This window comes from Mandrillus leucophaeus, unplaced genomic scaffold, assembly GCF_000951045.1.
Source record: "Mandrillus leucophaeus isolate KB7577 unplaced genomic scaffold, Mleu.le_1.0 Scaffold39, whole genome shotgun sequence".
NCBI lineage: Eukaryota > Metazoa > Chordata > Mammalia > Primates > Cercopithecidae > Mandrillus > Mandrillus leucophaeus.
In genome coordinates this window covers 1,169,135-1,182,958 of record NW_012104142.1, presented here as the reverse complement: position 1 = coordinate 1,182,958, position 13,824 = coordinate 1,169,135, and the positions used below count along the sequence as shown (strand labels likewise).

The 13,824-nt window shown below is 54.3% G+C and overlaps 1 protein-coding gene across 6 annotated transcripts in view; it reads right to left on the bottom strand.

The window, feature by feature from the left end:
* The window catches only part of COL13A1 (collagen, type XIII, alpha 1), a 162,938-nt gene that overhangs the window by 62,783 nt on the left and 86,331 nt on the right, over positions 1-13,824 (bottom strand). For 3 of the 6 annotated variants that reach the window (XM_011991037.1, XM_011991039.1, XM_011991041.1), the window contains 6 exons: positions 13,022-13,048; positions 11,906-11,932; positions 6,890-6,916; positions 6,767-6,793; positions 5,892-5,918; positions 3,908-3,964 (listed from right to left, as the gene is read on the bottom strand). In XM_011991037.1, coding sequence (XP_011846427.1) covers positions 3,908-3,964; positions 5,892-5,918; positions 6,767-6,793; positions 6,890-6,916; positions 11,906-11,932; positions 13,022-13,048 — 192 coding nt within the window. Of the gene's footprint in view, positions 1-2,677; positions 2,744-3,907; positions 3,965-5,891; positions 5,919-6,766; positions 6,794-6,889; positions 6,917-11,905; positions 11,933-13,021; positions 13,049-13,824 lie in introns of all 6 variants that reach the window. The other 3 variants (XM_011991038.1, XM_011991040.1, XM_011991036.1) reach the window with 2 other exon arrangements.

Below are 13,824 nucleotides of genomic sequence, written 5' to 3'. Positions count from 1 at the left end.
GAAGTGGTGGTCATAAATAGGAGAGCACAACCTGGGAATGAGAAACGTAAACTTTCAGCAAGACCTGCTTGCACCATCTTTTGACTGGAAAACCTGTGGGCGGATGGCATCTCGCAGTGTCACTCTGGGGCCTGGGCCCTATCCTGCCACACCCTCTGAGAAGCCACTTTAGGGCTCAGGGTGTCCATGGCAGAGGAGGCAGGTGCTGAAATCACTTTGGCGGCTGCTGTGACTGCAGGTCCCCCACCCAGCTGCATGTTGGTTGTCGATAAGTCTCAGGTGTCAGTGTTTCTTCTGAACCAAGAAAGGCTTCACTAAGCCTCAGGCCTTAAAAGGGGACCAGTGCAGCCTCCTTTTCAACCACATTAAATCTGGTTCCGCTGCTTGGGTCCCAGAACCTCCTCGGAATCCTGTACTTTGTGTGTTTATATTTTTCATGGGTTTTCTATATTCACAAGATGGGGGAAGCTTAGTCTCAAGAAAACTCCTGAGGTCCTTTCTGACTGTGAAATTCTAGAATCTTTACAACGTCAGAAGTCTTATGTTACAGAAGAGAAAACTGAGACTCCAAGAAGTTGAATTCCCTGATCAAAGTCACATGGGAATTCAGGGTGGCGCCAGGACCCAAAGTTGGAACAGCAGACTCTTCCTATTCTTTCCAAGTAAGCCCCCAGCAAAAAGGGCTCACTGTCTACTCTTTCTGCATGTTGGAAATGACCTCCAGCACCATCTGCCAAGCACATCGTATCTCATATAAAGCTTCCTTTTTCAATGACTCTTAGTCCCGATGTTTAAGCGGCTTGCAGAGTCTGTAAAATCAATACTGGCTTGTTGATAGAAAATGGACAAGCATTTTTATGTCCCATAGTGGCTGAGAGCATACAAAAACCTGATTCTGAAGGCAGAATCTGCAGCAGGCAGCTCAGAGGTGCCTCCTCGTCTTTCTCTACTTTGGAAACCAGGTCAGGGTAGCACAAAAAGTTCTGGCTTAACCACCTCTTGCTCCTGAAAAGGAGGCAGTAACATGCAGTGGCCTGGATGGGATCCTGCACCCCTCTCGATTTCTGCCTTTGCAAAGCGGGGGATAATGAGGTGGCTCTTGTGGGGAATGCATGAGATAATTTGCATAGAATTCTCACAACAATGCCTGGAACCTAGCGAGGGCTCAACAAAGAACAGCTGATACAACTAAGGCGGGGAGGGAGGTCGCTGCTGGGGTCCAGGAGAATGGCTCTTCTGAGAGTGTGGACTCAGCTCTCCTGGAATGGGGTCCGGCACAGGCTGGGGTGGGTGACAGAGGTGGGCCTGGTGCTTCGGAGCTGCCAGTGGGCCTCCTGAGTAGCCAGGCTCCAGTGAGTGCTCGGGCACAGGGAGGCTCTCGAAGATTTGGCCAGGCGTAATGTGATACGTGGCCTGTAGGCTTGGGTGGCACTGGAGTCACATGTCCCTCTGTATTTTTAGCCGTTAATTGGAGGGATTTTTCAGCCTTGTTCAATCAGGTGCCTGAACATCCAGGACCTTGGGCTCCTGACTCCTGAGTCAGGCCGGATGGTTGCTTAAGGCTCTACGGTCAGGCTTGTAGACAGCGGCTCAGAGCCCTGCCACTGCTAGCATCCCTGTGCCGGGCGGGGGACCCAGTGCAGCATGAGAAAGGTGAGGAGCACGGGGGCAGCCACGGGCCACCTGGCCTGGAATCAAGCTGTGATCTCTTGAAGAGCAGAGGCCAGATGGCTTTGTTCTTTGTGATCTGCTCCTATCCCAGCCCCCTTGGGTTAGGAAGGCAGAAAGAAGGAAACACTTGCTCACCATGTGGGTTGTGGACTACATTCCCTCCACAAATGCCTTTGCTCCCCAAACTCAGGTTACGAGGGATCAGATGCTAATTAGTCTGCATTTCTAAGCAGAGAGGAGGTAGGTCCAGCTGAGAGAGCCCTGGATGTGTGGGGTCTGAAGACCTGACTTCAATTTCAATTCTGCCTCAAGGCCAGTTTCAATTCTGCCTCTTACTGTTAGTATAACCTTAGGCAAATCAATTCACTTCTCCGAGCCTCATCCTTGTCTCCAAAATATGGATAATAGTAATAATAACGGCTAACTATTATATCTCTTAAACTGTGCCAGGAACTATTCCAAGTGCTTTACATATCAACAACAGCCCTGTGAAATAGACACTGTTATTATCCTTATTTTATAGATGAGAAAGCTGGGACACAGAGAGGTCAAGTGACTTTCCCCAAATCACACAGCTAGTAACAGGCAGAGAGACTGGGTACAAATCCCTGCTCTGCAATGTACTGGCTGTGTGACCTTGGCAACTTGGTTAACCTCTCTGAGCCTTGATTTCCTCATCTATGAAATAAGGATGATCATGCCTAATTCATAAAACTGTTGGTGAATGAAATATAAGCAGGCCTGCGAACTGGGTAACAGGGTGCCTGGCACACACTGACAGCTTTTGTTGGTGGCTGTTGTGAGTAATCATTGTGTGGTGATAGTTGTGGGTCTTCTGGGTCCTGTGTGTTGTGTATTTCCATGTCTATGGTATACGTGGGCCTATTTTTGTCTAATTTAATTTTGCTGAATTAGAGTGAGGTTCTGGCTTTGTCTGCAGCCCCAGCAGGCTTGCCAGGCCCCTTGGGAAAGCCACACATGGTCTGGACAAACGGGAGGTGTCTACCTGGAATGTCCGCCTTTTTATGACCGGGGGTGGAGCCAGTCGCACTGAATTGAGGAGAGGCAGCAGCTGAGGAGAAAGATGAGTTGGAGGGCCAGAGGGCAAAGGCCAAAGATCACAGGTATTCAGATCGATGCCAAAAGTCGCCAGGAGGGCAGGGCGGCCAAGAGGGACCGGAGCAGAGGAAGAGAGAAGAGAGATTAGCGTGCACATGAGGAGTGGGAGGGAAGGAGTGGACAGGGCACTCTCATGGCTTGAGGGTGCAGAGCGGAGCTTGCCCTTGGATGGCACAGCCATCCCTTGGGAGGAGTTGTGGCCCTCAGTCCACACCCGGCCTCGGCCTCCAGGTCAGAGTTTGGGGTGTTGACCAGCAGCCCCCGGAATGGGACAATGGCCCCCCATGGCCAGGCTTGCCCTCCGTGGCCATGCTGGGCTGCAGAGGCTGCTGGACATGCAGCCCAAAATTGCACTGCCAGCCCCACCCATCCCTGCTTGGTGGACAGAAGGGAGCCAACTCAGAGGGTCTGGCGAGGGAACCACTGGGCCCGTGAAATTGGTACTTGAAGCTGGGCTGGTGTGCGGCTGGTGGGTTCTTTTTTTGGTTGAGCAAGAAAGGCTGGTGTCAGCGCATCTGGGGAGGGTGGTCAAGGACAGTGCCAAGCCCAGCTCCCCGGGAGTTGAGCTGGCTGAGGGTGCAGCCAGTATGGGCACATGCTAAGTGCTGCTGAGGGCTCACCCTGGGGCTGCAGGGCCTGGAAAATAGAGGCTGGGCAAAGATATCTCCAGAACGCTCAACCATGTTTTTGCGGGAGGCAAATTGCAGTCATATTATCTAATGTGATTTTCATTTCTGGAAATTCTTGCAGCTTCTAGTCCCTCTACCCATTGAAGCTGAGCAACCCATGGTTTTAGGAGGCCCTTAGAGCCCATGTGAAAACAAAGATGGCATATACTGTCATCAGCCGCTTGTTTTTGAAAGTACTTAAATCACACAAGACTCCTGGGATGAGTGTTAAGAACCAGGAGCTGTTTGGGCTGCGAATGTGCCCAGCTGGGGATCGGGAGCCCAAGTGTGGCCTTTCCAGGTCACAGCTGCTGCCTTCTTGGACAGTAGTTGCACACAGACCTCCACCCGCTCCCGCTGCCGGGGCCTGGGGATGTGCAATGTTGGGCTGTATGTTCAGGAAGCCTCTCAGTGGAGAGGGGCCCGGAGACCTTCCAGAACCTACAAACCTTCAGGGCAATTATCTGGCTGGAGCGCAGAGCTGCTGGCATGCTGCTTAGGCACTCCTAGTTTGGGAGGGGATGGAGGTGGCAGAGACAGGGCGACAGGGACCGTGATGGGAGAGCCCACAGACACCAGCTCCCCTCCTCCCCACCCCTCTCCTCTCCCTCCGTGGGGAAGCCACAGGCTGGAGTGGAGGAGGGGCCACCTGGATCTCTTTCTTGGTGTCTTCCAGGCCTCAAGACCTGCCACCCCAACCCTGCCTGCAGACCCCTTGGAAAGCCAACAGATCTCTAGAAGCCCCCTGATTTTCTACCCTCTTCTAAATAAACTTGCTCTCCCCCTCAGCTGGGACCCCAAATCTACTCCCCCACCCCATGCCTGACATGTTCCCCAGAATGCCACCGTCATGAGGCCAGGCTTCACTGCACCCTGTGGCCGGGGGTCTTCTGCAGCCTTCTGTCACTGTGCCCTTCCCTTTCCTTGTGTTGGGCTGAGAAGCAGAGAGCCCTGCTCCCACGCCACCCCAAGCGCTCACTGAGGACGGGTAACACACTACCAAAGCGTCTGCAGTTGTGTTGTCTTTTGTGCTGGGGGATGTTGTCTTTCTTTCGGGTAACATAACAATCCTGTGAGCCTATCGTTTCAAATAAACACAGCTGACCTTCTATTATTGTATCAGGATCAAGTTGGCCGGAACACAAGGGCCCCTGCATCCCTGGAGCACATGCCGCTGACGGGCTGGCTCTGACTGCGCTGCTGCTGGCCTGCCTTCCTCAGCCCGGGCCTAGCACCGCCGCAGCCTTAAACCCATCCCAGCCTCTCACGTACCAGACTCACAGTGGTTCCCTGGCCCAGGAACCCAGACCTCAGGTCTGCCTTCCAGCCTCCTGAGGGTCTGGGCAGAGGCTGGGCCCTGCTAGCATGGCCCTCCTGACGGCCTTCTAGAGTCAAGCTGACGCTGAGCTCCAGCTTATGTCTGTCTCCACTCCCCAAATCCCACCAGCCGGACCTGCGTGGCAGGGGTGGGCAGCCAGGGAAGCTGAGCACCATGGGGCACATGACAGAGGGGAGAGAGGCCTAAAGATGCTCATCCTCCATCCCTGCTGTCCAGGTCTGGGAGCAACGAGGCCAATCCACAAAATGAGGGGCTTTTTTTTTTTTCTGGGCCTAGCTCACTGGGGCTCCTGCTGGAGGAAGCTGTGCTTATCTTGCTCTCCCCTGTCTCAAGATCGACCCTGCTGCTGGAACACAAGTTTGAAGATTCCTAACAGGACAACAGCAGTCTTTTGGGTTCTGTATCTTGGGGTGGAGCAAGGAAAAGGAAGGAGGAGGCAGGGGTGGGCAGAGGAAGCATCTCAGCCTGAAATCCCCAGCCTGCTTGGAGAAGGGCTTCCTCTGTTCTCAAACAGGCCAAGGAGAGACTTTATCCCTGAATTGCTACAGTCAGTCCCTGATTATCTCCCATCATCGAGGTCTGGATGTGAAACACCATCATCTGATACAATGACTAATCGAAAAGTCCCACTTTTTTGGCCATGGCTAGGCTGCCGGACATCACCCCCCACCGCCACACACACACACACACACACACACTTGCACACACATGCTGGATGGGTGGGGAGTCGGACTCACACAAGCCACGCTGCCATAGAGGGCCATGTGCAGAGGAGCCACAGAGCTCCACATGAAGCAAGAGACTCCAACATACTGAGTCGGCCGTACGTACAAAGGGGCAGATGTACAGACACGCACGGATGATGAACAGCTCCATACAGCCCATGGCCAGAGAGACACATCAGCTGCTCCCACCAGACGCACTGCCACCCCAAACTCCTCTTTCTGACTGCTGAGTGCAGAGGGCACTGGGGGCTTCTGTTCCCCCACGATCCGTTAGGAACTGGAGACCCCAGGGAGATGAGGCTGAGCTGGGGGCTGTGCCCCAGGGATGATGGATCAAAGGGCCTTGCTCAATTTTAGGGGTTCACTTACCCGGTGTGGGTACTCTCCACACTGACCCTGGGAAGGAGAGAGAAGGGAAAGGGGGTGTTAGGCACTTGTTGGGGGTACCTGTCTCTCAGGGCACCCCCAGAACTTCAGGACATGTCACACATCTCACCACTCACCAGCCCTCCTGCTCTAGCTTTCGTTTGAGCCCTCTGAGGCAGGAGAACTAAGTCCCTCCCTTGCCCCTGGCTAGCAGCAGGGAAGAAACTTCCAGGGCCTGTCTGGAAGTTGCCCCATGGAGCCTAGGGGCGGAGCTTCGCCTTACACCACTTGCCATAATGGCAGAGTCGGGAGTTATGCCCCATGCCTGGCTAAAGGTTGACCCTCTAGACAGGCCCACCAGACAGCCCTGAACAGAAGCCACTGGATGGGAGCAGCTGGCACCATGGGGGCCCCCAAGCCACCTTCTCTGAGCTGGGAGCACCAGGCCCCTGTACCAGTGGCCCAAAAGCAAGCACAGCAGAGTCTCTATCAGAAATTCAACAAGACAGAGAGGGCAGGAGGCCAGGCCAGTGGTTGACAGATTGATGCCTCAGAATCCCAGAGGCTCACAGAGGCGTCAGGGAACACCATGGGGTGACAGCTGGGAGGGGCCCAGAAACAGGCTGAAGAGGGCCAGGCTCCAGGAGGACCCCTGGAAAAGGATGTCACCCAGGCCAGGCTCCAGGAGGACCCTTCACTCCAAGAAAAGGATGTCACCTGTAGCGGCGTCAACTGAATCTATTATGCGGCACCTCAGGGGCTTTCCTGGTTCTGTCAATTAAAACTAAAGTTTGAAAATAACCACTATTGACCCCTTTCTACCGACTGGGAGACCGTTTCCTGAGATGGAGACTCTAGGAAACCTCCACTGCTCTTACCTTTTCTCCTTTTTGTCCCTGAGGTCCCTACAAAGAGACGGAGATGAGAGAGTTAGAAACCGGAGCTGAGGCCACAACCACCTGAAGCTTCTCTGCTGGGAAATAGAAGGATGAGGTACCAACCGGCTGTCCTGGGGGACCCGTCAGACCCTGTGGGAAGCAAACATACACAGATCAGTGGGCAGACAGAAGACGGGCAATCAGGGACACCTGCCTGGGTGGGGACTGGGGCTGAATCCCGAAGGCTGGGCCAGCCACATCCAGGTCTTCCCATGCCCACCACATTCAAGGTGGTGTGGTCTCATCCACAGAGTCTCAGCTTCTTCACCCCGCAGTGGGCCGGACGAGGGTTGTGATGAAGAACAGATGGCATCTTTCATCCATTCCTCCAACCACCAGCATGTCATGGGCCAGCTATGGAGGGGCTGCACCTAGAGGTCAGCGAGTTTTCTGCTCCATGGGACCCCCTGCCTCACATGCACCAAGCCTCTGGGAGACACTAGCACATTCCACCTCCTGCCTCCCAGGCTGCAGTGAAGCCCACTGAACCAGAAGAGCTTCTGGCCTGGGGGGCTGGGCCGGTGCCTCAGACAATGGGGGCCTTGGAGAAACCTTCGGCAAAAGAGAGCGAGCAGGAAGTTGGCAACTGAAGCCATGTTCCGGAGTTCTCTAAGAAATATGAGGGATCTTGAGGTTTCCTTCAAGGTTGTCTTGTCCATGCAGGGGTAGGAAAGGAGCTGGGGTCAGGAGGGACCCTTGCTGTCTGAGGAGGGCCCAGCATGCTCTGGCTCTCTTAGGAGGCTGCACCAAGGCTGGTGCAGGGAAGAGGAAAAAACAAATGCCTTATGAGCTGAGGCTCTTCAGGTGTGTGCCTGTGAGGGACATGCTCGTATCCACTCCAGCTCCTGAGCGAGGTGACAGAGACAAGGTCTCATGGCTCAGTGAATGGTGGCACTGGGACAGGAGCCCAGGTTTGTCTGATGGCCAAGGTCCAGCTGTTTCCACTCTGCCGAATGCTGAGAACTGGGCCAGACCTTGGGAGTCAGGGCTTCTAGACTTGGCTAGAGCCATTCTCTTTGGGGCCTGAAGCATCGTGGATCCCCATGGGTGGGTCCCTCCGGGAGGTGGCGGCAGCATGCCGTGATGTGCAAGAGCCCTGGTCCTGCTCCCGACTTGCCAACAGGGCCACCTCCAAACTGGGAAACTCCCAAGAGCATCACTGGAAGGGAGAAGTGGCCTTTGGGACCATCCATGTGGCCCTCCCAGCCCATGTGGCTGGCCAAGTGTTTATTTATCTTTTATTGTTTTATTGAGACAGGATCTCGCTCTGTTGCCCAGGCTAGACTGCAATGGTATGATCTCAGCTCACTGCAGCCTCAGCCTCCTGGGTTCAGGTGATCCTCCCACCTCTGCCTCACAATTAGCTGGGTCTACAGGCACACACTACCATGCTTGGCTAATTCTTCTATTTTTTTTTCTGTAGAGACAGGGTTTTGTTATGTTGCCCAGGCTGCTCTCAAACTCCCAGACTCAAGCAACCTGCCCACGTTGGCCTCCCAAAGTGCTGGGATTACAGGTGTGAGCCACCACGCTTGGCCTGGCAGAGTGTTTAGAATGAAGTTCAGCAGCACATGATTCACCCAGCAGGGAACCCGGGCCCAGCCCACAGGTGACCAGGTCACCCTCTGTCAGGACAGAGATATAAGTGTGATAGGGGAGGGGCAGGCGGAGTTTCAGGACTGCAGCGACTTGGACAATTGAGACCAGACATCCCAAATGGTGGCCCAGGGGACAGTCGTGGTCTTCATAGGGATTTCGTGTATCCCACATGGTTTTATTTCAACTAGTTACCAACACTTAAGAGCAAGCAGAGTGCAAATAAAAATCTGGATTTCAAGTCAACAACACATGGTACCAGTTCTCTCCAGCCGGGCAGCGCCTGCCCCTTTAAGGGCCATGGCCCCGGGTGACGTGCTCAGCACTTGCCACCAGCCCTCTGCTAACTGCTACTGAAGCATAGCTAAGGTGCCTGTCCGCTTCTTGTGTGCTAGGCGTGTTGTGAGTGCCTGGCGCTCCTCACTCTTCCGACAGCCCTGTGGGTGGTGGGTGAGATTTGGACTCAGTCCAGGTCTTGCTTTACAGCCCTTATGGCGTTCCTGAGTCTCAGAACCCCCAATCTTGTCCACCCCCCAACTGCACTATTGTACAACTGTGTCCTCCCAACACTTCAACACCTTATTTCAGGTTATTGGGAATAATGTGAAGTGGGTGGGGCAGAGGTGACCCCCTTTTGAAGGTAAGGATGCAGGTTAAACAATGAGGGTGAGTGCCAGTGCCCCAGTAGGACGCCAGCAGAGGGGACAGCATCTGGGGCGGGAGACAGACAGATGAAGAGCGGGCCAAGGTAATGATGCTGGACAGCGGTTGGCAACTAACAGCTCGGGTACCCATGCCAAGGCAAACAGGAATCGGATGGCTCTGTGGCCTGCCGGATTTGATGAGGCAGATAGGTGATCTATCCTACTGATGTGGGCTCACGAGAGAGGGGGTGGACCTGCCTTTTCTGTTGAATTAGCTCTCATCCCTGAACAGACAGGCGGTCAAGTGTGTGGGACAGAGGGATGGTGTGGGCAGAGTGAGGGCAGGAAGAGGGGCCCCATGGAAGGGTCCCTTTCCTCCAGAACAAAGTGCTGGCAGCTGAGAGGAGGTGTGATCCAGGGGTAAGACCCCATAGTATTGGTCTGAATCTCAGCTCTGGTATTTAGGAGCTTTGTGGCCTCAGGCAATGTACTTAGCCACTCTGTGCCTCAATTTCCCCTCTCATGAAGTGGGGATGATAAGCTGTTATGAGGATGCCAGAGTGCTGCCTAGAAGATGACCATTATTATTACTTCTGGGGGGCCATGGGCTACCTTATGGTAGCATAAGGCTGCCAGAGAGGAAAAGAAGCTGGGACTAAAGGGATGAGCACCCCAAACCCTTTATGCCTCTCTAACAATGCAGGATGGCAGTTTATTCCTGTCTCGGTTTCCACTATTCCATACATGTGCACAGCACGCCTAGGAACGGGGTAGGGGCGGGAGGAAATGCATTTGCAGCGGAGGCAGCTGTGATGGAGAGGAAACCTTGCTGGGGGACCTGGATTCCAGCACCAGCTCTTCTGCCACTGCCTCAGGGGCCTTCTGCCGCCAGTGCCCTTCCTCCAGTTCTGCAGACATGTCAAGGATTTTCCTACCTCAGGACCTTTGCACATGCTGTTCTCCCATGTCCAGAAAGCACATTCTCATCCCTCTTTCTATTTTCTCTCGGTTGAATCCTCGTTCTTCAGGCATTAGTTCAAAAGTCTCTTTCTCAGAAAAGCCATCTCTGACCCTTGGCCTGGGTGAGGTTTTTGTTATACCAAGGTTTCCAGGGCACTAAGGATAATCTTTTTATAGCACTCATTGCAAAGCAACTTGTTAGTTACGTGAGTGATTATTTAAAAGGATGTCTCCCTGGTAGACTGTGAGCTACAGATGGCAAAGACAGTCTCTCTTGCTCCCGTCTGTATCCCTAGCACCTGAAGTAGTGTGCAGCACATTTTAGATACTCCATAAAAAATGCATTAAAAGAAGGAAGGTGGCAGGAAGGCTGACAAAGAGTGAGGGAAACAGAAAGGGAGGAAGGTAATAAAACGTGGAGGGAAGGAATTTGAGAACTGTGTTTTGATCTTGTTTTGGACACTCAACTGTGTGACTTCAGGCAAGTTACCTAGACTCTCTGAGACTTGGCTTCCACACCTGCCAAAAGGGATTCTAGTAAGACCTGGAGCACAGTTACGCTGAGGATTGAGACAGTCATGCAAAGTGCTTAGCCCAGTGCCGACCACACGGCAAACCCTCAATAAATGTTAGTTGAATCTGAGTCAAGAGGACAGGTTGGGGCCCAGAGGGAGCTGGCAAGTTAGGAAGAGCTAGGCTGGAGCCCAGGCCTTGCAGCCAACACTCCGCCATCCCCCTTTCCATCCACGAGATTGCCTGCCTCCCTCGGTGCCCTGGCAGTGCCCCAGTCATGGGTCAAGGGTTGTCTTCATACCAGCGCTTGGAGCAAGGCATGAGCCAGACCCCTGCCTGGCCCACTGACCTGTGGAGCAGGAGGTGGTCCCTCGCAGTGTAGGTGTGACCTGGGACTTAGGAGGCTGATATTGCATTCTAGCTCATCTTCTTTTTTTTTTTTTTTTTTTTTTTTTGAAGCAGGGATTTATTGAAAACCAAAGTACACTCTACAGTGTGGGAGCAGAGACCCATTTGCTCTTAATGGCCCATCAGTTCCTGCTGAGACCTGGCCCACTGTGATAGTGGGCAGCCCTTCATTGCCTTCTGGAAGGGATGGTCTGTGGAGACAGCAAATTTATTTCCAAAGCTCTGCAGAAGGTAGGGGCCAGGAGAAAGGTGGGGCAAAGCTTGTCTCTCCACCTTTTCAGGGCCTGAGGCACTCCAATTCCCCTGGGCAGATCCATCTCGGGGGCGGCCACGGGATGCTGTGACACGGAAGAGAAGACCTCGCTCCTGCTCTCGACTTGCCAAGTGGCCCAACATCCAAACGAAAACTCCCAGGAAGGCGTGGGGAGAGGAGAAGGGGTCTTTGGGATGGTGCATGTGGCACCCCCAGCTGAGATGATCCACTGGGCACCACCAGCCCCAGTGGGGCAGGAACCCCTGGAGTCCTGGGGTGGCTCAGGGCACAGCCAGCACTGGGAAGGGGTTATGAGGCCTTGAGGGACCTCAGGCTCAGTAGAAATGGTGTCTCCTACAGAAAGTGTCCCCTGTGAGTGCGGATGAAACCTTGTCTCCCAAGGCCCACGCGAGTGTGGTTTGAGAGCACTAAGCTGGACACCGACTTCTGTGTGCCACCGACCAGGTATGCGCTCTCTCTGGATCTCCCAGCCTCATGCTTCAGATGGAGAAGTCCCTGCCCATTTTGCCTCCCTGCATATTGATGTGAGGATCCAGGGCATTTGGTTTACACAGCTGGGGAGTGACCAGCACGGGCAGCCACTCCTGTTGTCCCTGCGGGGCCCACTTTGCAGTGCTTGGCTGTGCCTGTGAGGCTAGGCCAACCCCTACCCATCTTGGGAAGGCAGGAAAGCTGGGCTCTTACCATGTCGCCCTTTGGTCCTGGGTGGCCCTGGAAGGAGAAGAGGGTGAATACCAGGTGCACTGTTTGCAGCCCAGAAGTTCCACCCCCTGCCCCCATGCTTCTCCCTGCCCCCCGTGCTCCTCCCTGCCTCCCCGTGCTCCTCACTGTCCCCTGTGCTCCATCTGCACCTTCTGGCTTGTGTACTCCTTCACCCAGTCCCTAAGGCAAGGTCATTTGCTCACTGCCCCTCGCTGGGCCTCACTAGCAGCTGCCTGCCCTTCAGAGAGCAGGGGTGGGGGTAGTCTCCCTAGACCCCGACTCTCACCTCATCCACATGTCCAGGGTAGCTTCGGGGGATTGGTCCCATGACATGAGTGGAAATGATTGCTGGCGCCCCTGAGCTGCACTTAGCTCACTGGCCTGCAGCTGGGGAGTGACTGGGTGGTGCTAGGGTCCCTCAACTGAGAGAGGCGAGTGGTGGGACCGGGCGTGGCTGTGAGTGGGGCTGCATTCCATCCACCCTGAGGGCTTTGGGTGGGGCATGCTCCCTTCCAGTTGACTTGTTCCTAGGACTGGGGAGGGTACTTTTTTCCCCCAAGAACATTTGTGTCAGGGAACCAAGTCCAAAGGATTGAAATGAATGAAGAGAGGCGCTATGGTAGGAAGCAGTCTCCACGTGGACTTGAGCACACGTGTCAGGTCTCAATCAGGGAGGAAGACCCTGACCTCGAGGACAGGGCCATGGGAGACACAGGTGCTGAGGAGCAGGGGCAATCGTGTGCACAAGTGGCCAGGCTCTTCAGACCAGCTATTTGACCTCCATACCCTCCACTCTCCACGCTGCCTACTGACCTCACCCCCACCCCACCCGGAATCACCCAGGGATGCGTCTTGCTTGGATTCTGAAAGCCAGGCTGGGCAGCTGGGGACCTGTGCCCTGGGGAAGGCCACTGGGGTCAGGGGTGACTCAAATGGCCCCCTCCACTTCCCAGTAGTGACAACCTTCAGCTCTAGGACTTTTCCTTCTAAGTAAAGCATTTTCCACGGAGTCAGGGTCTCTCAGAAGGACCAAGAGATCCAGGATCACTGACCTGCAGTGAGGGGGAGGAGCCCTCCCCTGAGAGCGGGTCCACTTACCGGTTTGCCATCCAGTCCAATGGGACCCTGAAACCAGAAAGGCCAGATGTAAAGACCGAGCATCACAAGCCTCCTGCCAAAGAGGCTGCCTGGGCAGTGGGGAAAAGCATAGATTCTGGATTCTGATAAGTTGGAGCTCAAGGCCCTGCTTGACCACATACTTGTTAATGTGACCATGGGTAAGCCTAGGCCTCAATTTCCCATCTTGAAATGGGGTTGAGCATAATAGAATGTTGGATGCCAGGTACACAGCACAAGAGAAAACCCTATGGGTGGCCTCCCCATTAATGTCAAAGACTTCACCCTTGCCCTGAGTGCAGAGTGGGTGGTGTGTTCCTGGAAATCAGGGGCTGGCCTGCATTGAGGCTGGGAGAAAAGGGAACTTCTCCCTCTGCTCTGCCTGTCAGAACCTGTCTTAGGCCCCATAGGCAGAGGTCAAGGACACCCAGGTGGTCATCCCTCTGCCTTCCCCACGCTGGATCTCCTCTCAAAGCCCGGGCACAGGCTGAGCTGCAGGTGTTCTCCCACAGGGCATCGTCCATTCCGTATTCCCAGGTCATGCTGGGGTTTATCAGCCTGTGACTTCACTCACCTGGGGCCTGTCCTGCTGCCCCTTAATTTGTGGATTTGCTTCCCTGTATTTATTCCTTGCACTGTGACCTGACTGCCAAGCTACTGTCCTGAGTTGGTGTCCATGAATGGCTGTAGAAGCAAGTCCTTAATGACCAGAGTTTGGGAGAGAAAGAGTGGAACCAGGGCTGACCTCAGATGAAGTTTAACCCAATCAGGCCTACAGACCACCT